The following is a 25468-nucleotide window of genomic DNA, read 5'->3' as shown; positions in this document are numbered from 1 at the left end:
CACTAGGAAATCACTGTGGTCTCCTAGAACATCTTTATTGATGAATGCACAATTGCTGAGTTTCATAAAGCTCGTGCGAGTACAGTGAGTTAGGTCGCTATTGTTCAGATTATGCTCCCTAAGATGAGGTATTAACTTGCTCGAACTTGGAGCAGGTTGGAGCTCGTATAAGCCGGATCTCGGTCTACCCTATCTACCTCTCAAGTGTTTACCCTTGACTGCGTGTTTTACTTGAAATACATGCAAGGTAAGGATATAGAAACATTTCTCTTTCAGAGTATTGACCTTGCTACTTTCCAACCTTCTCTACTCTTTCTGGCAGTACTTCCAATACCGGGTGACACTTGCTGCACGGATCTGTCGACCCCATTTGATCATGGCAAAATATGACGAGATCTGCGCAAGAGCAGCAAACGCAGCAACGAGAAACGCGTTTTGATACCCCATGTTTTCAACCCAAGGGGTTATTCTGATATCAATTAGCTAAATGCGCCTCTTCCCAGCGGTTCAAACGCGACTCACCCATAGGACACAGCAAAAGACATGGTGTTGCGGATCAGGATGACGGTGACAATCGCATCTTCGCCCAGCTCCTTGTAACAGTCGATGCAGTAGCTGATTGATAGCTGGCTGCCAGCAGTGATAGCTGCACCGAAGACCCCCATTGCAAAAATCAGGCCAAACCAGTGAACCTCGTGCGCAGCCCCGACGCCCCAGAGGAGAAGAGCACCTGGGATGCAGATTAACAGTGCTGTGAAGAGCAACAATCGAAATTCAGGCTCCATTATTCCATTGTTATGGCGTGCCTTCCAGATGACGAACTTGTCGCCAAAGAGCCCCGAGTACACTGTTCTGTAGCAAACCATTAGAGATTATACTGAAGCGCGAGAGAGAAATCTGGATGTTGCTTACCCAATGCCGACGCCGATCAAACAGGATATGTAAGACAATCCAACAATGCTTGATCTGAAGTTGTAAGGCGAGCTCGATAAAATCAAGGATGCAGTGCCATTCAGGACATTGAAATAACAAACGACGGCTCCATACATGAAGCCTGCGAATACGATTGATGGAAATTGGAAGTAGAGGAATGGTCTGACCACCATTTCTACAAGTGAGGCGTGATAATTGATGTCCTGTTTTCTGAACATTTTGAGCTTGTCAAGGTATGCCTTCTTCGCCATAGTTGGTTCGAGGCTAGGAAGCGTCTGGACAGGCGCTACTCGATCTGAGTCGGATGGATCTTTGGATCCCTTCTCAAGTGCTGATGATGTGTAGTCCACTTGGTAGGGTTCGGCCGTTAACACGTCCATGCGCTGGTAATTGGTCTCTTCCATGAAGAAGAAACAGATGACGAACCCAGCTCCGCAGAAGATAGCACACCAGTACTGGATCCTGAAGTCAGTAACAGGAGAGAATGCGACCTCCGAATTCGAAGACTCACCAAGACCCATTCCCAACCCTGGCCGTCATTGACGAATCCGGCAATGACTGGTGCAAGGAAGTTACTTCCCACCAAGAACAAGGCATAGAAGCCCATGTAAGTGCCTCTCTCGTGCGTGAACCACTGTGTGCATGATTAGTTGAGTTACAGAAGGCAAGAATACTAAGATAGTTATCTGAAGGATCCATGAGCCCTTGACGTACCACATCAGCAATGGATATCTCGCACAGAGATTCTATGGGAGCACCGATAGCTCCCTGTAGTACTTTATTCGCAATCCAATTACTGCCCGTGGTGGCATATGGAGCCCACAACATGATGGCCTAGGTTGCCTATTGTCAGTTCGAGGACCAGCATCAGCTGAGATTGTGTGAAAACCAACCATGCTTCCTAGTAGAGTAAACAAGTATACTGGACGTTTGCCAAACTTCTGGGCAAGCGGTTGCCATATCAGACAGCCCCAGCCAAATGCCAGAAACATGTAGCCGGTTCCAGAGTTCAAATCTGCGAGGGTCAGACCGGTCGCGGTGGATATCGGTACAAGGACAGAGTAGATCGCGGCTGATGCGATGCCAACGGCGAGGCAGTAACTGAAGAATAACGTCGTCTGATGAGCTTCAAAGAGTGCAAAGCAGTTGCCAGATGGAGTCGACTCACACGCATATGCATCCTAGGAGCTGATATTTTCTTCGGGGACTCCAATTCAAAGGGTCATCCGGGTCATTGGATGGCGTCGGAATCAGAACGATGTCTTTTCCACCACCCTCAGCGTGCCGTGAGGCCATCGTACCCTCAAGATCTACCAAGTGGACCGTTCCAGGGACGAAGCCAGGCGGCGGGGCCGTTCCGACTGTGTCAGAGCCCATGGTCGATGTTCAAAGAGAAATGTGTGGAAAAGCCTGGGTGGTCCGTGGGGCATAGAGTTAGTATACCAGAGAATTGCGAGAAGGGAGTAATAGTAGGTATTATGTAGGGGAGACAATCGGCTCTATCTATCTTGTGATCACATAGAGATTGAAAGCAATGACAAAAGTGAAGCCGAGAAGTAATATCGGAACGGTGATATCAGACTTTGACCACATGTTCCAAGTTTTAATGTGACAAGATAGGCATCCTCTTGATAAAGCACATGAGAAACATGGTGGTAGGTAAAGGAGCCATGGTGGACTCGGCGGCCGCAACTTTCTTGAATGGAGCCAATCATATGTAATTACGAACTTATCTCATATTGGTCGGCCCTTGAGTCTGGGGTAATCTCCACCATATGAGTGACTTAACGATGGGGTAAATAGACTTGATCTCTGCGCGCCCAGCAATCGTGCGGCGCCCGGCACTGTCGTAGTGACACTTCTACAGGGTTGCAGATGCACCAAATGATGAGTGTGAGGATAATTTCTGCCTCTTTTGTCTGCTACCTTGACAAGACCAGCAGATTATGACATGCATCAAGCCGGTGTGGATAAGCAAATAGCCAATGACTGAGAATTACGAAAATTCGGCACCGGCTAATTGCTGTTAAATGCCACGAACCAGCCAATCACTTGTATTTGCGAGGTATCGAGAGGAGCCAACTCTGATAAGGCACGGATCACACCCGTCCTCTTGTTGGGATGATAATCTGATCCTTGAGTAGACACCAACGACGACAAAGAATTTGTGCGACAGCAATAGAATGTCACTAGATCGGCGGAGCATGCCGAGGGGGCACTCCAAATGCGGTATCTCGAGAGGAGTTTCGGCGTCAAGTCCTGCCTACTAGTACCTGTTTCAGCCATGTGTTTACTTCAATCCGAGAGAGACAGAGCTGCATTGATGAGGGGAATCATTGTCAGACTCCAACAGATTATGTACGCTGTCGTCACAATCAGCGGCGATAAGTCATTGGCCGATATGCATGAGAAGTTGGCTAGGTTCCAATCTTCAGTCAACGGATGGTCGGGTTGTTGATTACCCCCTCCTCCAGTCCTTGAGATAGGAACATTGATAAAGACATTATCCCAATTATATCCAACGACTGAAGCATTTTCCTCCAGTACACCCTCTTTAACACTCATCAACTTTCATTATCTTGTCCCAGTCTCTTCTTCAGTGTATTACTCATCATGGGCTCACTTGCACCAGCTTCGTGGGAGCTCAAGGCCGATAAATTGAGGAAGATCCTCAAAGACTCTCTCAATCCGAAATGGCTCTTGGCCCCAGAAGACCTGCCTCCCTCAAGCCAGCTGAACATCTCCAAGTTCATCGACACATGCAAGCTGCTGACCCCACAGGAGCAGGAGATCACAGCATGTAGCGGCACTGAGCTAGTAAGCCGGATGGCCGCTGGCAAGCTTACCGCCGTTGAGACAGTTACAGCGTTTCTCAAGCGCGCTCATGTGGCTCATCAACTGACCAACTTTGCGACCGAGTTCTTGGTCGATGACGCGTTAGCTGCTGCTGCAAATCTCGATGCCACGTTCCAGGTGACTGGGAAGATCGTTGGACCGCTGCACGGTCTGCCGATTTCAATTAAGGAGCATATTGGACTCAAAGGGAAGATTGTGCATTCAGCCTACGTGGCTTGGGCGGACAACGTTGCCCAAGAAGACGCTCTAGTTCTTCGGCTAGCTGCGAAGGCGGGAGCTGTCTTCCATGTCCGCACCAATGTCCCACAAAGTTGCATGGTAAGCAACATCGTTCATGACATTTCGAGACAACCGGACTGACTGGACGTACTACAGCACCTCGACTGTAGCAATCCCATTTACGGCACAACAGTCAACCCTTACAATCGCAATCTCACGTCGGGCGGCTCCAGTGGCGGCGAAGGAGCGTGCCTCGGACTCCGTGGCTCTGTCTTGGGACTCGGCACTGATATCGGGGGTTCTGTTCGTGGACCGGCGGCCTTTTGCGGCTGCTATGGCCTTCGTACAACGGCTCTGCGCAATCCCTACAAGGGCATTTGCCTGCCGGGCTTAGGCCAAGAGAGCATCAAGTGTATCCTGGGCCCCTTGGCGAACAGTATCTCAGATATTCAGCTCTTTGAAGATGTTGTACTTAACCAAGAGCCATGGGACGAAGAAACCTCTCTGGTTCCTCTGCCTTGGAAAAAGATGAATCCATACCAGCCAGGCCAATTCACTATTGGAGTTATTTGGGACGATGGGTAAGCAATTTTGGATCCATGTCTTCGAGTTTCCGCTAACAGCAGCTATCCAGAATGGTTCATCCTCATCCGCCAGTCATCCGTGGCCTCAAGAACGCTGTTGACAAGCTTAAGGCAGCTGGGGTGAAGGTCGTGGACTTTGAGCCGTACAAACACAGCGAAGGGGCCGAGATAATTGAGCTTCTTTATTTCCCAGATGCGGCCGAGACACAGAAGGAAGTCCTTGCAGAAGGGGGCGAGCCGGTAGCACCATTGACGGAGTGGGCATTCCACTACTCAAAGCCGGAGCCGCTCACCATCAGAGAGAATTGGGAACTGAACTTACGAAGAGAAGCTTTCCGTGAAGAGTAAGGACTTCCATATCCATTTGCTTGGTACGTAGCTGACACCGTAGGCACACAGGTACCATAAGGTGATGAAAGATCGCGGCATCGATTTCATCCTCTGCCCCGCCTATGTCGGCGTTGCCGCAAAGTGCGGCACTCCTCAATACTGGCATTACACGACTATCTGGAATATTCTGGATCAGCCAAGTATCACTTTCCCAACTGGGCTTCATGTCGATCCCACGGTTGACGTGGTTGATGCCGACTACAAGCCTCGCTCAGCAACCGATGAGAGGGAGTACAAGAAATGTAAGTTTACACTACGTTCGCGGCTATGATTTCTCGATTGAGCTATTAATATTGACCAACTTCAGATATCCCCGAAGCATTTGTAGATGCTCCGATTGCTCTGCAGCTCGCTGGTAAGCACTTCCGGGACGAGGAGACGATGGCCGCAGCAGATTTGGTGACAAAGATCATCCAAAAATGAAGTGACCTTGGCTCTCTATTTTGTAGTGACTCCATGTATTGAAGACCTGGAGTTACCGTTGCGTCATTGAATTATTCGACTCATTGCGAGCTGGATGTTATCCCATCAAGAAAACAAAGGTCCTTTCGTAGATTTGTCCGCAATTCGGACCCTTGCGGCGTACCTCACGGCCAAATTTCGGAACGAAAATTCGCTAGGCCACGATAATATACTTGAACCCATCACGGCGGCCGGCCAATACTCAAAACATCATCTAGATTGTAGCCTTGGCAAGTGAACTAGAATCCTGGCTCCAGGCCGTTAATCTCTATGAACCACGCGACGCGCATTTGTGCGATAGATGGTGGTTTTCACCAGAGTGACTGCCTAGGATAATTGCCTAACATACCGCAGATGAACTCAAACGGCGTGCAAGGTTCTAGGTTATAGATATGTGATGTGCAGCCAACCCCGCAAAGGACTGGTAATACTCCAAGTAATACGATAAGCCGACCCACCCTGGATGTTGGGACGATGTTCATGCGGGGCTGTACATCCGACCTCCCATGATAAGACATGCCGATCTTTCGCACTCCCTTTCGTTGGGTCTGTGGAGTAGCCTTGCTTCGTAGCTGGCACATCCATCCACTTCATCACCGCCGATTGCTGACTTCAGCACATCAATACATGTGAATTACACGCGCATCAAGATGCCTAAAGCCAAATTGCGAACGAAGACCGGTTGCTCTACTTGTAAGTTCACCCTGGTCGCCCATTCAACGTCGGAAATGTTGCTGATATAGAACAGGCAGGAAGAGAAGAGTGAAATGCGGCGAGGAGAAGCCAGTATGTCGCGCCTGCGTTGCTTCAGGACGCGGTTGCACGTGGCCGTCTTCCGACGACATGTACGATAGACGTCATCGATGTCGTCGATCTTTCTCTGATGATAGAACCTTACCTTCGCCGTCTTCTTGGAGCGAGGAATCCATCATCTCTCTGGAGTTGAGAGAGCTGCCGGACCTTGAACAAGAATTGACCCACCACTACCTCAACGTATTTCTCTCGGTGCTCTTACTCACCACAGTGAGGGAAAGAGACCTGGAGGGCTATGGGTCACAGGTGATGAGCATGATGCTTCGCTCAGAAAGCGTAAAGTGCGCTGTCCTTGCTGCGTGTGCTTCTAATAAGTACATGCTCTTGAGGGCGAGAAGGTATCATGATGCGGCACTCGGGTACTACTTCCGCGCCGTGGAACTGGTCAACCGTGCTCTTCATGACTTGGGTGCATCCACCAAGGGGCCGGGCGATCCCCTTTTGACCACCGTTGTGTATCTTTACTTGTACGATGTGAGTACGCCGTCGCTGCTGAGTCTCAAGTTTCAGCCCAGTCTCATTATTCTGATAGATGTGGGGGCCGCCCGACGAGACGTTAGACGCGAGGAAGCATGTCGACGGCGCTATGAACCTGCTGAAGCTCAGATACGAAGACACTTATTCACCCATGTCAATGTCGAGGCCTCTACATCGAATCAATACCGAGAGTGTGCTTTATCAGGCATTTCTGCTTGCAATGCGAAAGCCATTCGCGCCAAACTTTCATGTGGATGAACAATTCCTTGATCGATCCGAACATGTTCTTAAAGCAAGAAAACTCTTCGACATATTATCCGAAGGTGATAGCCCCGTACTGGGCTTACCACTGCCGCTATATCGTCTCATAACGGACCTCATCGACGTCCTCAACTCACCCAAGCATCCGACTGAAGCGTTCCTGATTCGGATGAGAGAGGAGATGGAAACATGGGAAGGCCTCGTGCTGGTAGAAGATGGAGAAGCCAGCTGCCATTCGTCTATGACGAGCTTTCATAAAGACGCTGTTACTCTTTTCGTTTTGGGCGCTTCACTGCTTCTAGATTACATCGCAGAGTTTTCATTCGCCAACCACACGTCATCGCCTCAGGTCCCAAGAACTACAAAGGACAGCTTGAACCCTTTACATCAAACACGAAGTGCACCAAGGTGGCAAGTGCAGCGTGCTTTCGAGATTCTTCGTCGGCCAGCAGCCTATGAAACGTGGACGCGGTGCTTCTTGGGTGCTTGGCCGATGTTGATACTTGGGTACTCCGTTACCTCGTCTGGGGATATCTCGTTGATCCGGCGTGTTCTGACGCAAATGATAGAGCGTATGGGGTATGGAGAAATTCAAAGGATTCTCGATGATCTGGAAGGAGTCTGGACTAAGCGCGCTGAGGAGATTCAGAGAGAGTCTGTGGTGATGAGTGCTATTGAGAGAACTTGTGCAGTGTGATCAAGTGTTCAGGGTAAGCATCTCTGTGTTCAGTTCACAACATGCAGTGAAGGTGGAAGATGATTAGGGGACAGTCACTCAAGTCTGTGACGCTGATAATCCTCTTCTATTCTATGGTACCAATTAAACGATAATGGGCGACTAGCATCATAGTTTCATCTCAACTCAGTGACTGAGGCCTTTAGCATGCGCTTTGGCAACATGACGCCAGTATCTGTTCGCACTCTTCTCTCTGATAGTCCTACCATACCTGGTCATGACGAAGATACTGGCATTCCAGACGAATCCAATCGCGGCAACGATGATGTAGGTATCACGATATCCCATGTGGTTTAGCCAAGGAGTGATTCCATAGTTGATTGCAAACGACATGGTGTTGCGGATGATGACACATGTGGTAATCATGTCACCGCTAAGCTGCGGATACGACGCGATGGCATATCCGAGTGATCCCGCTACAGCGAGGGCGTTGTTGATGGCGAGGGTGAACTGTGAGATGACGAGACCCATCCAGTGAATATGGTAGGTCACACCCAAGCCGTACAGGAGCATGCTGAACGGTACCAGAAACATTGATGCGGAGAAGAGCCAGAGGGAGTGTTCCGACTCGGAAATTCCATTGTTGCGTCGGGCGAGGCGGATCGTGAGCAGCCGACCGACCTTGCCGCAGTAATAGCCCCTGCCAGGATGCGTAAGTCAACGATCTCTTCCATTTTGAGGAGTATCCAGGAAAAGCTTACCCAACCATAGTACCGAGTAAGCCTCCGGCATAGGCCGCTGCTACACCGGCAGTAGAGAAGCCGTACATGGTGGTGTATACAGTGCCAGCCGTAGCGTTCTGCACACCCGACCATACCAAATTGTTTGCACCGTACATCAGACTAAGCACAAGTTAGCTACTAGGTTCGTCTCATGATAGAAAGAAGATTCCTGCCCTGCGTAAACGACTGAGGGGTATGTGAAGCCCCTTAGTCCACCAAGTGCAATATCCAACATTCGGTTGGGCCTAGTCTTGTCCTTGATACCGAGCTTCTGGATATAAGTCTTGCGAGGATAGATCATCTGTCCGGTTTCGGTGTCAACAGGTTTGGCGTTTGTCATGTTTTTCTCGCCCGCCTTATCAGAAGACTTCTCGTCCGCATCGCTTCCGTTGTGTTGCTCTTGAACTCCAGTCGCAGGGCCTAAGGATGTGCTGTCTCCGACAGGCCTCGCGGGACGGTCATAGTTGGTCTCCTCCATGAAAAGGAAGCAGTAGACGAGGGCAATGCCGTTGAATATAGAACACCACCACTTTGATAGACAAAAGTTAGCCAGATGCGGCAGGTGCGGCAGGTGCTCGAAGGGGCCCGCAAGCCGCAAGAGAACTTGACTTACCAGAGTCCATTTCCAACCCATCCCCACATTGATGAAGCCTGAAAGCATCGGGGCGAGCTTGCCTGTCATCGAAAGACCCCACCCGTAGAGTGCAAGGTATTTAGGGCGCTGGTGCGCGAACCACTGTTCGATTGTCAGTCAACGGCATTCTGAGGGGCCTGCTTGGGTTCCTACAATATCTGTAATGGAAATCTCGCACAAAGATTCGACCGGAGCCCCAAATAGGCCCAAAAGGATGCGATTAGCTAGATATGTGTGTTTCGTAGTGCACATCGGGGCAGTAGCAAGGATAATCTATTGAGGGGCCGACACATTAGGATGATACCATTTTGGACGCTGGGTTCGCTTAAGGGACTTACAATGTTGGCGATAAGAGACGCCAGGTACGCTGGTCGCTTGCCGTATTGAAGCGCGAACGGTTGCCAGATTAGACAACCCCAACCATAGAACAGGAACTAGAGCAGGAGTGACATGTCAGCATGGCTTTGAGATTGCGATACGGACTCTCCTCACCATGATTCCCGTGCCATTGTTGATATCTGAAAGCGACAATCCAGTTGCTTTTCTGATGGGGGTGACGACAGAATAGACGGCACTACTCGGGATTGCGATCATGACGGTGTAAACCAAGACGCAAGATGTCGCAAGCCATTTCCGCTTCTTGGTCCAGTTCAACGGGTCCTCTGGATCTTCCGACGGGCGAGGAATGAGAACGATGTCCGCCTCATCGGATCCGGAGGCATGTTTGCCGATGACGGAGCCGTCTACGTCGATGAGTCTGGTGGTACCAGGAGGCAGGCCATCGCCATCCGTCTGAGCGGGGGTGTCGTGAGCCATTCGGTTGTTGTCGGGTCGGTCGACCCCAAAGAATCTCGAAAAATGCGTCTGTGTCGATCTTTCAGAGTTCCCGCGCAGGTGGCAGCTGGCGTAGGAGGTATTTGAACAGAAAAAAAGTGCTCTTGAATATCTAGGAGTGATGTGCGGCTTCAGCTACTTATCAGCATAACTCATAGAAACGTTGATGTGGTATGGCGATCCCAAGGAACGGTTCAACCAAACTAGGGGCACATGCCCGCCACCCAAGTACGGCGTTCAGTTATCTCGGTATGAAGCGAGTTACGGATTGGGACTCGGTACCTGGGCCAGCGTTGGCCAAGGCGTCACTTTGCGGGGAATGGTGATAAGACAACCAGGTTCTCAGTCTCGGACATTGATTGACCTGGGCGTTCTGTAGGAGAAGGCTGACAGTTAAGCTACCCAGCATGCTAGATAACGACGCCAGAGAGGCACGAGAACGTAAAACGCCACGCTTCAAGAGAGGCCTGGATAACGATAGCAGAACATCAACCATGAATCCGCCTAAAGATATGCGCTTACATCTCCTCGTTCCTGGGTCGTCAACCGCCCGCATAGAGCGGAGCCCCTAAAAACAAGGGTACCGGATGTTGCACTAGAATGGAGGCTTCAAGGCCCACCACCAGACCAAGTTGGCAGTTGACAGCGATAGGCCGAGAGAGCTCAATTTGGCGCTATCTGGGAATGTCAGATAGGAAAGACATTATCGCTTAGATAGGGTGCCTCTCAAAACGTGTACTCTAGAGGCAGGCTGATGATATTAGTGAAGCCAAGCAGCTGTTTTGTGCTATGTTTTCATTTTTTGGGGTCTTGCTTTGAAGTGTGGTGCAACGTGACCGCGACTTAGACAGCGTCCCCAACCCCAAACATTCCCAAGTTCGCCCAAAATGGCAATCACCACAATTCCGAAAGGCTGGCGGGAACTCGCACAAGTCTGCATCGACATCCAGCAAAAGTCGATTCCCAAGGAGTTTGAGTTGGCAAGCGACCAAGTTCCTCCGAAAGATCGTCAAAATGTGCTTGATGTACCAGCCGAGTCTGGAATTTTGACTACGGAGGAAATTCGGATGACTGAGCAGGATGCCACGAGCTTGTTAGAAAGGTACAAGAGCGGCCAATGGACTGTAAAGCAGGTTGTCGTAGCTTTTCTGAAAAGAACGACCATCATTCATCAATTGGTACGAAGACTTCACATGGTGTAGGAGTATCCCTTGCTAATAGAGTGTCTTCACGTGCCAGACCAACTTTGCAACCGAGATTCTCGCAGAAGATGCCCTAAAGAAGGCCGAGGAGCTTGATGCGCATTTCCAAAAAACAGGGCAGTTGATCGGCCCTCTTCATGGCATCCCGATATCAGTAAAAGTAAATTTTATCCTTCCCATGCCGAGAGATCTGGTAACTAACTCGGTTTTGATAGGAACACATCGGCATGGGTGGCCGTATCACCCACGCAGGGTTTGTATCAAAGATCACAAACATCCCGCTCGAAGACGCTCTTTCTATCCAGATTTTGAAAAAGGCTGGAGCAGTAATCCATGTTAGAACGAACCAACCTCAAAGTCTTATGGTAGGTATATTAGTATTTTTTGTGAGGATCAATTCGAGAGACTGCAAATAAGCTAATATTCTTTGCTTCACAGCACCTAGACTGCAACAACAATATCACCGGGCTAACTAGGAATCCACACAACCTCCTTTGCTCGCCCGGGGGATCCTCCGGTGGTGAAGGAGTATCAGTCGGCGCGAAATGCTCAGTGATTGGCGTGGGCACAGATATCGGCGGCAGTATACGTATCCCTGCCGCCTTCAACGGTTGCTATGGACTTCGACCGACGGCTCTGCGTGTGCCAAACCTTGGAAACTTTGGTATCACATCTGGCCAAGAGAGCATCCGGGGTGTGGTTGGGCCTTTGGGCCAGAGCGTTGATGATCTGAATCTGTTCATGAGTGCTGTTCTTGCAGCTGAACCGTGGGATACTGAGACCATGTTGGTTCCAGTGCCATGGAGACCCGTTGATACCAGGAAAGACATCACGGTGGGGATTATGTTTGACGATGGGTATGTCCATTTTTTGTCTTTCATTCAATGTTGTCTTTGCAACTGACTTGAGCGGATTGAAGCTTCGTCAAACCACATCCTCCCGTCCTACGGGCTCTCCACTCAGCTGCGGATAAGTTGAAACGGGCAGGCGTGAAACTAGTAGACTGGAAACCCTTTGACCACCAGCGCGGCTGGGAAATTGTAGTAAGTCGCCATTCTTCCTTACTACCTAGGCTTCTTTTTTCTTGTATTTGCAGAATAGGTTCTACAGGGTTCATCTCGACTTACCAGAATCAGTCCTCGTTGTATTTCCCCCAAGGGCCGAAGCCGTACCTCGACACATTTGCCGAAAGTGGCGAGCCGGTCCTCCCACTTACCGAGCATGCTTTTAGGTTCTCAAAAGCCGAGCCACTAACAGTCGCAGAGAACTGGGAACTCAACTATAAGAGAGAGGCGTATCGACGAGATTACCATGCTCTAATGAAGCACAGAGGCGTGGATGTCATACTATGTCCTGCATACGTTGGTGCGGGTGTGTTGCAAGGCGGCGCCGAGTACTGGAATTACACGGCCATTTGGAACGTGCTTGACCAACCAGCAGCCATCTTGCCGAGTGGACTGAAGGTTGATAAAGCCATTGACAAGCCCGAAGAAGGCTACACACCTCGGAACGACTGCGATGCAAAAGAATGGAAAGCCTGTAAGTCACCATCCAAAGCCCACTCGAGCTCCTTCAGCTCCTTCGGTTGTCGGTCTCATGTGCTGACGGTATGATGTTATTTAGATGACGCCGAACTTTTCCACGACATGCCTGTTTGTTTACAGCTTGTCGGAAAGCACTTCCAAGATGAAGAAGTGCTACAGGCAACTAAGATGGTTGATCGCATCTTGAAGGAATAGATTTTCACCCTCATCTAGATTAGACACAAGGAGTTGTCGGGGGATCAGCGCACAATTAGACTTAGATGCTAGACTTTCCACTCGATCAAGAGGCTTGAATAGATAGACTCCAGCATTCCGCCAACAACGCATTGATGCCTTCTTGGTTTTTTGGTACTGATGTGTACATAAAAGGTGGTTGCCTTGTATCTTTCAAGGTAGCGGGCGACTGAGGTAAAGGACTTGAATTAAAGATTTCTAGGAAAGCGCGAGAATTGCGTTGAGTCGTGACGCTCATGCCATCAGACCCCTTGGGTGATACTAATCGGCCCTACAAACCGTTCTGTTTCCGTGAACGTTACCACAGAGAGGCCAATGACAACATTCCCACTGCAGCTGATCAACAACGTGGTTTGGATTATAAGGGCAAGCATCCGCGGAGATAGACCAGAGTCCAGTGAATTATTATTTGTTAGAGTATCTCTTTATTGTCTATCCCTCTTGAATGCTTGGCTACCTTGGTGCCGCACTCCGTAGATACCACTAAATGCAAGGGTCAGGTATAACGGGGCACACAGATAACAACCCCCGCGGGCAACCGGCTGTGTTATCCGAACAAGAGAAAATTCCCCGCCGGAATAGAGGCACCGTGGCACCCTTAACCTTGCTCATGTTCCTTGTAGGGGTTGGCTGGACTGGTGGACGCAACTTTGGGGGAGGGGGACCTGGGGTCGCCGTGTTGATAGGGAAGTGGTCAAGCCCTGGCGTTGGCCAACTGAGCAATCGCAACTGAGCGGGGTCGTCGATCGCTGTCGGATGCCTATTCCAGAAGCCAAAGGATTGACACAGCCCATGAGCTGGTTCAATGTCCGGTATCGCGATCATCATATCGCTGTTGTGCCTTTGTTTCTTGAAAGATTGATACTACTCTCTATTCTAGAACACTTTCCTATTGTATGCGGCACTTGTGAAGACGCCCAGAGACGACAGAGACTATCACCAGCGCCTTGGAAGACAATGACCAATCTTTGAATAGCAAGCCTATTTCACCCTACCAATACCAAACACAAGCAACATACCCATTGTCAGGCAATCAAAATGACAAAACTCATTGAAACCGTTGACCTCTCGAACACGTCCACGGCATACTACGCCCCAGCAACAATCACTCGTGCTGATTGCCTAGTGCACGTATCAGGCTTGCCCGGCAACACCAAAGATGGCCAGGTGCCGTTAGACTACGACTCCCAAATCCACCTCGCGCTGCTCAACCTACGCAAAGTCATCATAGCCGCCGGATCGACGGTATCAAACATTGCGAGTTTGACTCTCTACATTGTGGACTACGATGCCTCTAAGCGCCAACACGCCCGCCACGTCCAGCGGTTCCTGGGAGCGCACCGCCCTGCGATGACGCTCGTTCCCGTACAAAAGTTGGCAGTGCCGGGCTGGTTGATCGAGATCAACGCCGTGGTCGCTCGACCAGATGTACCTTCAGTTCCTCGAAGCCTCCCACCGGTGCAGGAGGGTGTCGATGTTGTCATTATCGGCGCGGGGCTGGCAGGTCTTTCCGCTGCCCATGAGGCTCGACGGGCTGGGCTAAGCTGCGTTGTCCTGGAAGCCCGAGATCGTGTAGGCGGCAAAACGTGGAGTCAACCAATGGAGGTTGGCAAGGATAACGGGGTATTCGACCTCGGCGCGGCGTGGATCAACGACACGAACCAAAGCAGGATGTATGAACTTGCGAAGAGATATGGCGCCGAGTTGATTGAACAGAACACGAACGGTAACTGTGTTCTTCAAGATTTTGATGGCAAATGCAGCCCTTTCCCGTATGGGGAGCTGCCCAAGGTAAGTTTCAAGTGCACCCCGACAGAGACGAGCTTTTCTCACAGGTTCGTCATGGAAATAGCTTAGCGAACCGACCCGTGATCATCTTGCCCAGATCAGGGACATGGCAGAAGCAGACTGCCAAGCCCTCGACGTTTTTAGACCAAGGGACACATCTCTCGACTCTCTCACATTCGAGGCCTACCTCAAATCCCGAGGTGCTGATAGTGTTGCTCTGGCCACGGCCACTGTATGGACACGGGCCATGTTGGGCCAAGAGCCGAAGGACATCTCAGCATTGTACTTCCTGAACTATTGCAAGTCAGGCGGTGGACTGCTACAGATGCGGTCAGATAGGAAAGATGGAGGTCAGTATCTCCGAGTCCGCCAGGGCACGCAGCTCTTCTCCAAAGGGCTGTCCTCTTCATTGCCTGAAGGCGTCATCCGTCTCTCTAGCCCCGTTCAGGCTGTTGTACAGAACGAGAATCGCTCCGTCAAAGTTGAGGCCGGTGGTAAGGTCTACTCTGCGCAAAAGGTCATCACTACCGTACCTGGTCCCGTCCTCAAGACGATCTCATTCCAGCCGACGCTACCCCACACGAAGCTGGCCTGGATTGAGTCCCAAACGTATGGATACTACACGAAAGCTATGATGGAGTTTAGTACCCCGTTCTGGGTCGAGAAGGGATATTGCGGCTTGGCTCAATCCTTCGTCGGCCCTGCTTCTGTAATACGCGACACGAGCAGTCCGGCGGACAAGAAGTTCGTACTGACATGCTTCATGGCCGGTGAGCCTGGCAAGGCATGGGCGGCAACGACAACCGCTGAGCGAGAGAGCAGCTTACTGGAACAACTGAGCCAACTGTATGGTGTCGAGAACATTCGTCAGCTTTTCAAGCAGATGGTGTTCTATGAATGGGTTAACGATGAGTTTTCGGGATGGGGATGCCCTTGCACGTCACTAACTCCCGGAGTTCTTGATACGCTTGGTGGAGATGGGCTTCGCGAGCCGTATCGTGATATCCATTTCGCGGGAACAGAAACCGCAGGTGAATGGAAAGGATACATGGAAGGCGCCGTACGAAGTGGAGAGCGGGCGGCTGCGGAGGTTGTGAAAAGCCTTCAAGGCGGTCTGGTGTCACGCCTCTAGTTACCTCGTGTATTTCTTGGTTAACAAGCTCGATGATATTACACGAACCTGAAGCTATGTCTTTGTGCGCTGTGCCAATGCGAAACATTTGATTTGGCTACTGGGGTAGGAGCGAACATTATCCCCATTGAAGTTATAATCTGAGATATTGTCTTCTACCACCGGACCATATCACCATTGCTGTACGCTCACTTATAAGCAGCGCAGTATCAGCCCCGAATGCTGGGATCTGGCTCGAAAATCCACTACCAACAGCTCATGGCGTTGAATGTAGCGGCGTCAGGCTTCTGCATTGTCGCCGTTCTAGAAGACCATGCCGCTCAGACAAGGGACGAGAGCGCTGTCGCGCGGTGCCGGCCTTAGTGCATCAGCCTGGTGTTTCGCCCACCGGCATGGCATACAAGCTTCATCCATTCAAAATCGGCCGATCTTTTCACTGGCCCAGTGACTTAAAGTTTCCCCTTCCGAAGCATTGGTACCGTGGTGTTTGTCGCAACAGCCAAGCAGATACAGATCATGCCCGGCTTTCGTTGATGGGCGCCCGATAACCTCGGTTTGTGGGGGAACTACAGGGGATTAATTGGAAAAGCTGCTACTGTAACTCAATCCAGTGCGATGGACTCGGGATTCTGGGTAGGCCAGATTTGACACGTTAGATGTATCATGCCTCTTTTGACTTCGACCAACGGCCTTTGAGGTTGAGAGTTTGACATTGGATGTTGCGCTTATTAATGAGATTGTCTTTTACATAAATGTGGTCAGCAATTCAAATACGTAGCTTGCACACCGCATCTAAGGTCATGGATGACAGCGACTTTGTTCACTTTCCATATCATCTACGCCGACTTCTAGACTTGCGGATTTCTCTTCCGAGGCACCTCTAAAGTGATTTCAAGGCAACTTCATTTATTCTAGACAGAAATCGGCGTCAGCAGCGACCTACACAACCAAAATGCTTACCACCTCATTCCAATTGACTCATGTCACACCGATTCCCGACTACATGACCCGCGAGGAGGTCCTCTCCCACCTTCACAATGCGGAAGTTCACATCAAGAGCGACCCCAATTTGACACACTGGACGCCCCGCACGCCAAAGGTGCCCCCCACTGTTCCCGACGATGTCGATTCCATAGCGGTTACTGAGTGCTATACCATCACGGATACGGTGCCTACCAACCTCCCAAAGGCCCTGCCCAAGGGCATGCTAGAGAAGAAGAGTGTTAGCGAATACGAGTTTACTTTCACCCCGGATGGAAGTTTCGTCAAGATTCACTGCCCCATGAGCGTCCTTTTGGAAACGCGGTGGCGTGTTCGCAAGGGGAGCGACGGAAGTCTGGAGTTAGAAGAGATTGTGGACGCTCACTGCTCCCGTTTCCTCGTGGGCGTTGTAAAAGGCGAACTAGAGAAGAACTGGGTGGAGGTCCACCGGAAGATATTGACAGGAAAAGCATGAGTAGTAGGATTACAGAGCTCTCATCGCGATAGACGTACGCACCACATAATGCAACGACTCTTACCTGGACAGCGAGCTTGAAGATGTGTAAGAACCAAGCAGTCATTCGCTTTTACCAAAAGAAAACACGGCATCCAATGCAGGCCAGCGTATCACTTGGAGATCAACTCTGCCTCAGATTCTTCGGAACATACAATGTCGACGGTCATACGCCGTCTCAAATCAAGATGAGTGCACCACTAATTAAAGTTTCTCAAGTCTGGCCGGAAGCAGTTCAATCATCATCGCGCATCCACGAATCTCGAGAGACACTAAAGACTCCGACATGACCTTTACTCTCCTTTACACAGCTCTCCATGCGACTTCCAGATTTCAAACTCGAAGTCGGGTTGAAACTCTGTGTATAATGTCTCCTATGTGTTCAATCGGAGTCAGCCTTCAGCCATTCTCGTCGAGGTTGAGTAACACGCGAGTTTTTTTTACGTACCGGATCGGCATTGACTTTGGCTGTGAGCTCAGCCTCCTTTTCCCCGATCATGTTCTTGGGAAGACCTGTGCTTTCCACCATAATCTGAACCTCGCATGACTTCTCCATCAGCGTGAAAAGATACGCTGCCTCATCGACCGTGCCTCCAGTCGTCAACAGGCCATGATTCTGGAGGACAATGACGCGGCCCTTTTCACCCAGAGACTCCGCGATCTTTTCACTTTCGTCGGCTTCCAAAACAACACCGCCGAAAGACCTGTACACAGCCTGAATTCCCCAAAAGTTGCAAGTGTCTTGACTGATAATGTCAAGTGGTCTTCCAAATGTTGACCAGGCTTTTCCGGCTGGCGAATGTGTATGGCAGGCCGCATGGATGTCAGGGCGAGCTTTGTGAATGGCGCTGTGGATCATGAAGCCTGCTGCGTTGACAGCCGCCCTGTTCCCACCAATGACTTGGCCCTCTTCGTCAATCTGAACCATGTCACTAGCTTTGAGCATACCAAAGTGTTTCCCAAGCCTAATTTGGTGTTAGAAGCAAGGATTTCTAGATATTGACCGTTTCTTAGGGACTCTCACGGGTTGATCCAGAAAGTATTCGGGTCTACCGGGTCGCGAACGCTGATGTGTCCACTGGTTCCTTCAGTGAACCCTTTACGCGCAAATACTCTGAAAGCGCCAGCCATGTGCTCGAGCTGCCATTGTCTCTTTTTGTAAGGGTCTGCGATATTTGGGATCCCAGGAAACTCGTAGCCGCCTGTCGATAGGGCCGTCACTCCTGATTTTTCCACAGACTTTCCGGCCCCAAGCGGTGTTGCTAGAGTTTCTGATGATTTTGTAATAGTTTCGCTGGGTGCAGCGGTCATAGTAGTAGTTGTCGACATGGTTGTGGTGAAGCCTGTACTTGATACACAGAATACTCGTCTTCGCACTTGACTGCAGTGGTGAACTAGACGCGATTCTGCTTATCTCGCGATGGAATACGGCCAGCTCGTTTATGACGCTTCTTTTCCAGCAGAATATGTCTACATCTGAGTTATCTTTACGAATATGAACGTTGCCCTAATTCCAAGCACGACCTGATGTCCTTGAGGATCGACCTGACCATGTTACATTTGGCAGTCAACTGCGACTAGCTGCTAGCTTCGCTGTGGCCTTCCATCGCGGGATTTACTCATAACTGCCTTATCGTTGTCTCCACTCCAATCGGCGCCGACTTGGCGAATAATGATAAGCTTATCCGTATCTCCTCCGGGATTCTCTCCGGGGCCCCGTGTTTATCTCCAAGACCAGGGTCGTCCGGGAAAGCGACAGATTACGAAGTCAGTCGGATGAGATCCAGTCGCCTGCTGCTCTCGCTCTCAGCTTCCTGTTTCACACATGCGTAGGAGAAGCCAGCAACTCAACTTTTGTCTGGGAACCTCGACTTGACCAATGTCCTCTCCGAGGTCTACGTCGTATCAAGGTCGAAGACGTACTAAGACTTTCACTGGCTGCTGGACATGCCGCTCAAGGAAAGTGAAGTGCGACGAGGGCAAACCACACTGCTCTCCATGCAAAGTACGTGGACTTGACTGTCAAGGTTATGGTGTTCGACTTCAATGGCTACATCCCGAGACTACGGTCCCATCATATTCGAACTTGTCTGATATCGGACTGGCCAACGATGCATCAGCCCCTAGATCTCTAAGGCGACAAGTTCCAGTCTGTAGGCTCTCTGAGCTCCATAAACACTCTCTAGGCGATACTAAGGATCATGTAGCACCCGCTCAACAGGTTCTGACATGGAGTCAGGTCGAGGGGATCCTCAAACTCATTGACTCTGTAGAACCATCATCAGCAACTAGCTCAAGCGATGACGTGCGTGTCAACGTGGAGAATTTCGGAGTGTTTGATGCAAGAACACCATCGACTATCGATTCTCGGAACGCTGCCGGCACTTTGCTGCCGCAAGATACTTTCACGACAATCGAGACTTGCTATGAAGAGTCTGAACGAATTTTGGGCACAGATTTGGCTCTTTATACTTCCTCCCCAAGTGTGCCAAGTCCCGAGAGACAGCAGATATTGCCATCGCCTTCACATTCTGAAGCTGAAGTAGCTTGGGAGTTGTGCAATCTGCAAGTGCAAGGACATTCGGAGACGGAGGCAGATAGTCTAGGCCCAGGCTTTGCCGAAGACCATTCAGACGACCTTCAAGACGAGGGAGCCGCTAATGAAGTCTCGTCTTCTTCATTAGAACATCAGTGTTGGCCCAGAATAAGCGTCTCCACGGAACTCTCAAGGCCACCAACGGCGTTTATCTCTGAAAGAGAGCGATTCCTCATGCATCACTACATGCATAGTGTCGTCAACATATTTTGTGTCATCGACAATGCAAAGAGTCCTTGGAAGACGATACATCTGCCTCGAGCCATTCAGGGGGCCGGTGAGCTGAGTGTGATGGGCGCAACATCTAGTATCCGCAATGCCCTGCGAAACGCGCTGCTTTCCATAAGTGCCTACTACTTCTCAAATGTTCAGGCATCAGAAAACAGGCTCGAAATAGAGTCGAAATGGGTGGAGGCTGCCACTCTCTATCGTTATAATGCCATCGGATTACTCAAACAAGCGGTAGAAGTTGACCTCCACGCGCCAGAAAGACCGAAGTATAAGGAGTTTCTGGCAACAATGTTGTCAATGATAACAATAAACGTAAGCTGGAATTTTCTTCTGTTGTTTCTGGCCAGGCAACCAAGAATATTGCATCAGCTTTGCATGAGGTTTGAAGTATCTGATCACCTATCGGTATTCGTCATATCCCCTCTATCCTCTTTAGACCCTGCTCAACATTGATCAAGTCTTTCTATATCTCACTCACACCTAGACTAGGTTATGTCAGGAGACACAAGTACCTGTGGTGTTCATCTAGACGGCGCTCAACAGCTCATCATCCACATGGGGAAGGGAAAGCCTAGGCTGTCCTCAAAAGCTCGAGCTCTGCATAGGATCTACTATTACCTTCGAGTTATCTATGAAAGTACCGCTCCCCTACGAAGTTCAACACGTCGCTTTTCGCCATCTTCCGGAAAAGGTGTTCTTAATATGCCCCATTCTCCAGGCCAACAAGTCTTCACCAATACTTTCCCTTTCCCAGACGAGGATACAATATCTATGTGCTCTGAGCCTGCAAAAACAGCAAGCGAGATGGCATCATATGAATGTATCTACGGAATCCCTCAGAGCTTGCTGGTCTTACTCCAAAGAACCGTTGATCTGATCGACAGGGTCGATGCGGCGAGGAAGAATCATGGCATCGTATCGATACCAAAAGATTTGGACAGAATGTGCGATGATATTGAAAGAGATATCTTCGACTGGCCACTTGACTTGGAACTCGCTCGGTATCGCGATTCCGACATTGGCACGAGCTTTGAGATCATCTATCACCAAACACATTCATTTCATAACGCTCTCATTATTTACTTCTCCCAGAATGTCAGACTACTCAGCCATCGATATCTCCGCCAGTATGTGACAGAGATTCTACATGACATTGAGGCCATCGAGACCATCAAGGCCGAGACTAAGCTACTTGCTGCACCCCTTTTCTGGCCGGCATTCATGGCGGCAACGGAAGCTCATGACCAGCATCTCCAAGACCGCTTTCGCCAATGGTATACAAATGTTGCGGTTTACGGCATCAAGGCGGTGAGGACAGGAACTCAAGTTGTGTATGAAGTGTGGAAACAGGGACCCTCGTCTGATGGTCGTGTGACGAGCCAATGGCGTACAGTAGTGGAGGAAACAGGGGCGACTTTGATGCTGACATGAACCCTGGAACATCGGAAAAAAATAACTTCTGACTCTCAGATGCTGATATGACCTAGTGCTTGAAGCGAATATCCTTGCGGTTACTGCCCTCGTCCTTTGTCGTCTCGAGGTAGCGAATCCTCTCCTGGAAGCCACCATTAGCTACGGACCTTATTGGGAACTGTTACCTAAATGGCTTACCTCTTCTGTCATTGCATTCCATTCTTTTTCTCTTTTCTTGTTACACCACATATAGAATGCCTTAGCGATCAGATAAACGCAGATGTTCATGCAGCATATTCCAATTAGAACCCGGTTGCCACGTCGGTCTTAAATATCACACATCTCGTCAGCCTTTCACGACAAGTACAAAGCTATGCCACGGTACTCACATTCTGGTCTATCGTCTTCCCGGTAAATATTGGAGTAGATGACGCGAGCAAGCTGAACCATCATGCTGGCAACATTTTATCATTAGACAGATGTTCATAACCGAGTAGAGTTTGGTGTTGGCTTACTTATACAAAGCTGCGGAGACGGCCCTGGTACGAACAGAGTGAGAATTCCGAGACGCCCAAGAGACGTGCATGGCATGGGCTAGTAACGTCAGATTAAGTCACTTCTTAGTCCTCGATAGAACCGAGACTTACGTGATGGGTAGGATAGGAGAACAGTGACAACAGCGTACTGGGCCCAGGGACTAGCATCTGCCGGGAGGACGGCCATAGCTATGAGATTCGGGAGGTACCATAGTTGCGTGAAGGCACCAAACAATGCTCTCGTATCCCATATCTCGGATAGATATGTCATGATCAACATGAAAATGGCTCCCAAGAACTGAGGCGGTATACTCAGTAAATTAGTATCATTCGTGTTGAATCCAAGGTTGCGGAGAGTCAGCGTGAGATATTGGTCGGGAGGGCCGGCTGGGATTTCCCAGAGAAGACCAAAGACGTAGATGGGCCAAAGCTCCCAGTCAGCGAGAGATTTGAGAAGCAGCTTGGGGGTGATTGCCTGCCGATTGTGCATATCGCATTTCGAGGGGTCGTCGCGAAGGATTCGGTTGACCAAGATCTTCTCTTCCTGTTCGTTGAACCATCCATTGGGTCGCCACCAAGCCTTTGTTTGCGTCGGTGAAGCGGCCATTGCGAACCAGGACCAGACACTGATTGACAAAGTAATGATCCCTTCAATCAGGAAGAGCCATCTCCAGCCCTCATAGCCGTTGATCCCATCCATGCGAAGAACGCCCAGCGCTAATAGGGGTGCCACGATATCCGTGATTCGACGAACTGTCCAAAACATGGCAAGTCGGAAGGGGAGCTCGGTCGATTTGAAGAAGTACGTCAAGTACAAGACTACGTCGGGGATGAACCCGCCCTGAAGTACACCCAGGAGTGCACGGCACACGAGGAAGGAGGTCCGGCCGCTGAGCCAGAATTGACACCCCGACACTAGACTCCAGGAACACATAATGAAGGGAATCCAGCGGTCGGGGCCGAGCTTCTTGCTGACCATCTGCGACGGCAACTCTGCGCAGAGGAAAGATATTTGGAAGACTGTGTTGCCGAGGTTGTAGTCATTGGTGTTCATGCCAAGGTTCTCGAGGAAAGAGGCCGAGTTGGCTTGACTTAGATTGCCTCGAGGCAGGTCGAGAGCGAAGAAAGCTGCGGCAACGTTAAAATCTAAGCATTGGGATTCATATACCATGATACACATACCGAGACACGCCCATAGTGTCACGCGCCAATCCATTTTCGTGATCAGGGGCAGCTCCTCACCCCAGCTCCATCGGAATGTTGGATCAAAGCGATGCAGATTTTCATACTTTGGATGTGGCTGGAAGAACTTCGCAGTAGAAGGGTGGTCGTAGACAGATGGCTGTGTCGCTATCGCACTGGGATCGTACCCATTCTTCTTTTTGAAGAAGGACAAAATCGGGATGATGGGAGCATCTTGCTGGCGAAGGTCGGCCTGCTCACGGAGGATGCGATTCTTCGTTTGCTCGATCTCCTCGTCTGTTGCCTCAAGATTGATAGTGTCTGTGTCTTTCTTGCTCTCAGGCTCTGAGGCCGAGGCCGACGATTGCTCGATGATTTTCTTCTCGGACATTCTTGAGTGTATAGGCTTCCCGGATGAGGCAATATTTTTAAGACCCTGAGCTTGGGAAAGAAATCATTTTCTCGATAACAATGGAGCCGGAGAAGCGTATTTGAGGATTATGTGTTCAGATTGACTATTGTGAGCACGACTACCTAGTCATTGGCGTGACCTTATTGGCGTGGCATTTGTACGTTGCGCACATGGATGTTTAAACTGTAGTTGGCAGATTGTTTTGCGCGATATTCGATCCCTTCTACCCGGTCTGAGACAACAACAACGAAAGAACAAGGGGAAGACATTGCCAAGTATTCTCAACACTGGTAGCTCAATACTTCATGGCGAAACGCCAATGATGTATCCGCAGACATCACTTCAAGCCCCAGCCAAATTCCATTTCACAGCTGATTCCCTCAATATGGTGCTCTTGGTAGTTCTTGGCCGTGGCAGTGTTCTCTCCTCGTCGACAGCGAATGGACTACGCGAGCCCCGAGAATGGCTACGAGAAAAGATGAGAAAAGAGCAATTGTGAGCGAGACTGGGATGATGATGCGATTTACCAAGAGAAAGACGTGCTTTTGTATGCGATAAGTTTGCAATGACAAGACTACAGGCAGCACTTAGCGGTTGCTTGGTAGTCTTGGTAATGCGCCTTGGCAACTTTGTTCGGGAGGCGAGCGCTGTATTTATAATGAGCGGGTGCCGATTTCGCAATTTGCTTGAAGCATGGCGAAATGGAAATTCAGTCGAGGTTCTTAACACTGTGGAGGTCTTCCTTATGGTGGAATCTCTTTTTAGATTTCTTGTCGCAAGACCTTACTTGCCGGAACAATTCTGGTCTGGTCACGAGGTCAAACTTCAGCTTTACCTCTAGCATGATGGAAGAGCCGAGCTCATTGGCGACATGGCTAACCTCTCTTCACAACATGAGCAATTAAGGCAATATATGTCCTTGTGCGGTAAATATAGCGTACCTATATTAGCTTAGCCTCGGCTTTTCATCATTGGAAAATTTGCCCCGAATTCTGGCTGTTTGTTAATTATCGCGATCTATCTGCGTGTATCATGGTCCATTCGCGCAGGCGTGGCACATCATTATGTCTTTGAGGATCTGCTCCCGTCTATAACTTCTAATCATGAATACTCCGAAACCAATCCCAACCCGAGTCCTCACTCTTGACGGCTGTTTTCGGACCAGAAGGGAAGACCTGACTGGGCTCTGAGAGTTCCATAAAGAGCCGCACCGTCCAGATTCTCTCCACCGTACGCCCTTGCGCTGAGCATGTTGTTTGTCGCAATATCCAACGCCGGCATCCTGACGCCGAGGTCATTGGCGACTCTGAGCGCATGTTTCGCGTCCTTGATGGTGTTCGACACAAGGAATCCAGCCGTTCCTTCCTTGGGTGCCCAGGACCCGCTGGTCAACCTGCGGGAGTAGCTACCCAAGACCGGTCCAAAATTCTCAAAGATGAGATCTTCCATTACGTTGCTTCCGATGCCGTTCTGTTCAGCCAAGACTTGGGTCTCGGCAATGGCCTCGAGGAAGACGACAAGAAGCACGTTTCTGTAAAGAACCATGTTAGCGATCACCGTAGAGTCACGCATTTCGAGATGCTACGTACCCAGTCACCTTCAACATGGGGGCCTTCTTGACGTCTTCACCCATGTTGATGATTTTCCTTCCCATCACATCAACAACCAGGGGCTCAAGGCGCTCAATAGCCGTCGTGGGGCCGGCCATGGCGAAGATCAGTCTTCCGGCCTGAGCGACCGGGTTGGCGCCAAAGACGGGGGCAGCGATAAAGGTGGCGCCGG

At 50.1% G+C, this 25468-nt stretch overlaps 9 protein-coding genes across 9 annotated transcripts; 4 read left to right on the top strand and 5 right to left on the bottom strand.

Moving 5' to 3' along the window:
* Positions 1-161: 161 nt before the first annotated feature.
* BDZ83DRAFT_713663 (major facilitator superfamily domain-containing protein) lies at positions 162-2310 on the bottom strand (the record flags this gene model as incomplete). Its single annotated transcript, XM_060511642.1, has 7 exons — positions 162-469; positions 523-852; positions 913-1388; positions 1445-1567; positions 1648-1767; positions 1827-2034; positions 2102-2310. 7 exons carry the CDS (start codon positions 2308-2310, stop codon positions 307-309), a joined length of 1629 nt encoding a protein of 542 aa, XP_060357603.1. The 3' UTR covers positions 162-306.
* A 1236-nt stretch (positions 2311-3546) lies between these two features.
* On the top strand, positions 3547-7756 carry BDZ83DRAFT_713660 (amidase signature domain-containing protein; the record flags this gene model as incomplete). Its single annotated transcript, XM_060511641.1, has 8 exons — positions 3547-4107; positions 4165-4589; positions 4643-4936; positions 4992-5224; positions 5290-5337; positions 6105-6141; positions 6197-6731; positions 6790-7756. 8 exons carry the CDS (start codon positions 3547-3549, stop codon positions 7690-7692), a joined length of 3036 nt encoding a protein of 1011 aa, XP_060357602.1. The 3' UTR covers positions 7693-7756.
* Positions 7757-7774: 18 nt separating this feature from the next.
* Positions 7775-10171, bottom strand: BDZ83DRAFT_771099 (major facilitator superfamily transporter). The gene is made up of 7 exons (XM_060515357.1): positions 9580-10171; positions 9426-9521; positions 9241-9360; positions 9067-9189; positions 8627-8982; positions 8433-8573; positions 7775-8371 (listed from the first exon to the last, which is right to left on the bottom strand). The coding sequence occupies exons 1-7, from the start codon at positions 9901-9903 to the stop codon at positions 7858-7860; spliced, it is 1674 nt and encodes a 557-aa protein (XP_060357601.1). The 5' UTR covers positions 9904-10171; the 3' UTR covers positions 7775-7857.
* Positions 10172-10808: 637 nt separating this feature from the next.
* Positions 10809-12862, top strand: BDZ83DRAFT_594311 (amidase; the record flags this gene model as incomplete). The annotated part of the gene is made up of 7 exons (XM_060506708.1): positions 10809-11099; positions 11161-11283; positions 11339-11488; positions 11562-11980; positions 12043-12166; positions 12260-12662; positions 12747-12862. The coding sequence occupies 7 exons, from the start codon at positions 10809-10811 to the stop codon at positions 12860-12862; spliced, it is 1626 nt and encodes a 541-aa protein (XP_060357600.1).
* Positions 12863-13724: 862 nt separating this feature from the next.
* BDZ83DRAFT_713656 (flavin-containing amine oxidoreductase) lies at positions 13725-15821 on the top strand (the record flags this gene model as incomplete). Its single annotated transcript, XM_060511640.1, has 2 exons — positions 13725-14692; positions 14754-15821. The coding sequence occupies exons 1-2, from the start codon at positions 13940-13942 to the stop codon at positions 15819-15821; spliced, it is 1821 nt and encodes a 606-aa protein (XP_060357599.1). The 5' UTR covers positions 13725-13939.
* An 802-nt stretch (positions 15822-16623) lies between these two features.
* On the top strand, positions 16624-17345 carry BDZ83DRAFT_644179 (uncharacterized protein). Its single transcript, XM_060509735.1, has one exon. It carries the CDS (start codon positions 16774-16776, stop codon positions 17275-17277), a length of 504 nt encoding a protein of 167 aa, XP_060357598.1. The 5' UTR covers positions 16624-16773; the 3' UTR covers positions 17278-17345.
* Positions 17346-17500: 155 nt separating this feature from the next.
* On the bottom strand, positions 17501-20559 carry BDZ83DRAFT_745777 (class II aldolase; the record flags this gene model as incomplete). Its single annotated transcript, XM_060513194.1, has 4 exons — positions 17501-17690; positions 17765-18281; positions 18341-18610; positions 20543-20559. 4 exons carry the CDS (start codon positions 20557-20559, stop codon positions 17610-17612), a joined length of 885 nt encoding a protein of 294 aa, XP_060357597.1. The 3' UTR covers positions 17501-17609.
* A 1067-nt stretch (positions 20560-21626) lies between these two features.
* Positions 21627-23665, bottom strand: BDZ83DRAFT_713648 (major facilitator superfamily transporter; the record flags this gene model as incomplete). Its single annotated transcript, XM_060511639.1, has 6 exons — positions 21627-21698; positions 21755-21882; positions 21946-22010; positions 22072-22150; positions 22204-23220; positions 23275-23665. The coding sequence occupies 6 exons, from the start codon at positions 23663-23665 to the stop codon at positions 21627-21629; spliced, it is 1752 nt and encodes a 583-aa protein (XP_060357596.1).
* A 1158-nt stretch (positions 23666-24823) lies between these two features.
* Positions 24824-25468, bottom strand: BDZ83DRAFT_594322 (6-phosphogluconate dehydrogenase; the record flags this gene model as incomplete). The annotated part of the gene is made up of 2 exons (XM_060506709.1): positions 24824-25217; positions 25276-25468. Coding segments are annotated over 2 exons (587 nt in total), but the record flags the coding sequence as incomplete, so codon positions are not given.

This window comes from Colletotrichum acutatum (assembly GCF_030867785.1).
Source record: "Colletotrichum acutatum strain CBS 112980 chromosome Unknown BDZ83scaffold_243, whole genome shotgun sequence".
NCBI classification, from domain to species: domain Eukaryota; kingdom Fungi; phylum Ascomycota; class Sordariomycetes; order Glomerellales; family Glomerellaceae; genus Colletotrichum; species Colletotrichum acutatum.
The sequence above is the reverse complement of the archived record's forward strand: the minus strand, read 5'-3'. Positions and strand labels throughout refer to the sequence as shown.

What these genes read in the sequence shown, in the direction of transcription:
- BDZ83DRAFT_771099 (XM_060515357.1), bottom strand. Translation starts at nt 9,903, where the DNA reads ATGGCTCACGACACCCCCGCTCAGACGGATGGCGATGGCCTGCCTCCT. An exon ending in AGATTTCCATTACAGATATT is followed by an intron (nt 9,190 to 9,240) that starts GTAGGAACCCAA and finishes ACAATCGAACAG; the next exon opens with TGGTTCGCGCACCAGCGCCC. An exon ending in TGGGTTGGAAATGGACTCTG is followed by an intron (nt 8,983 to 9,066) that starts GTAAGTCAAGTT and finishes TGTCTATCAAAG; the next exon opens with TGGTGGTGTTCTATATTCAA.
- BDZ83DRAFT_644179 (XM_060509735.1), top strand. Translation starts at nt 16,774, where the DNA reads ATGCTTACCACCTCATTCCAATTGACTCATGTCACACCGATTCCCGAC.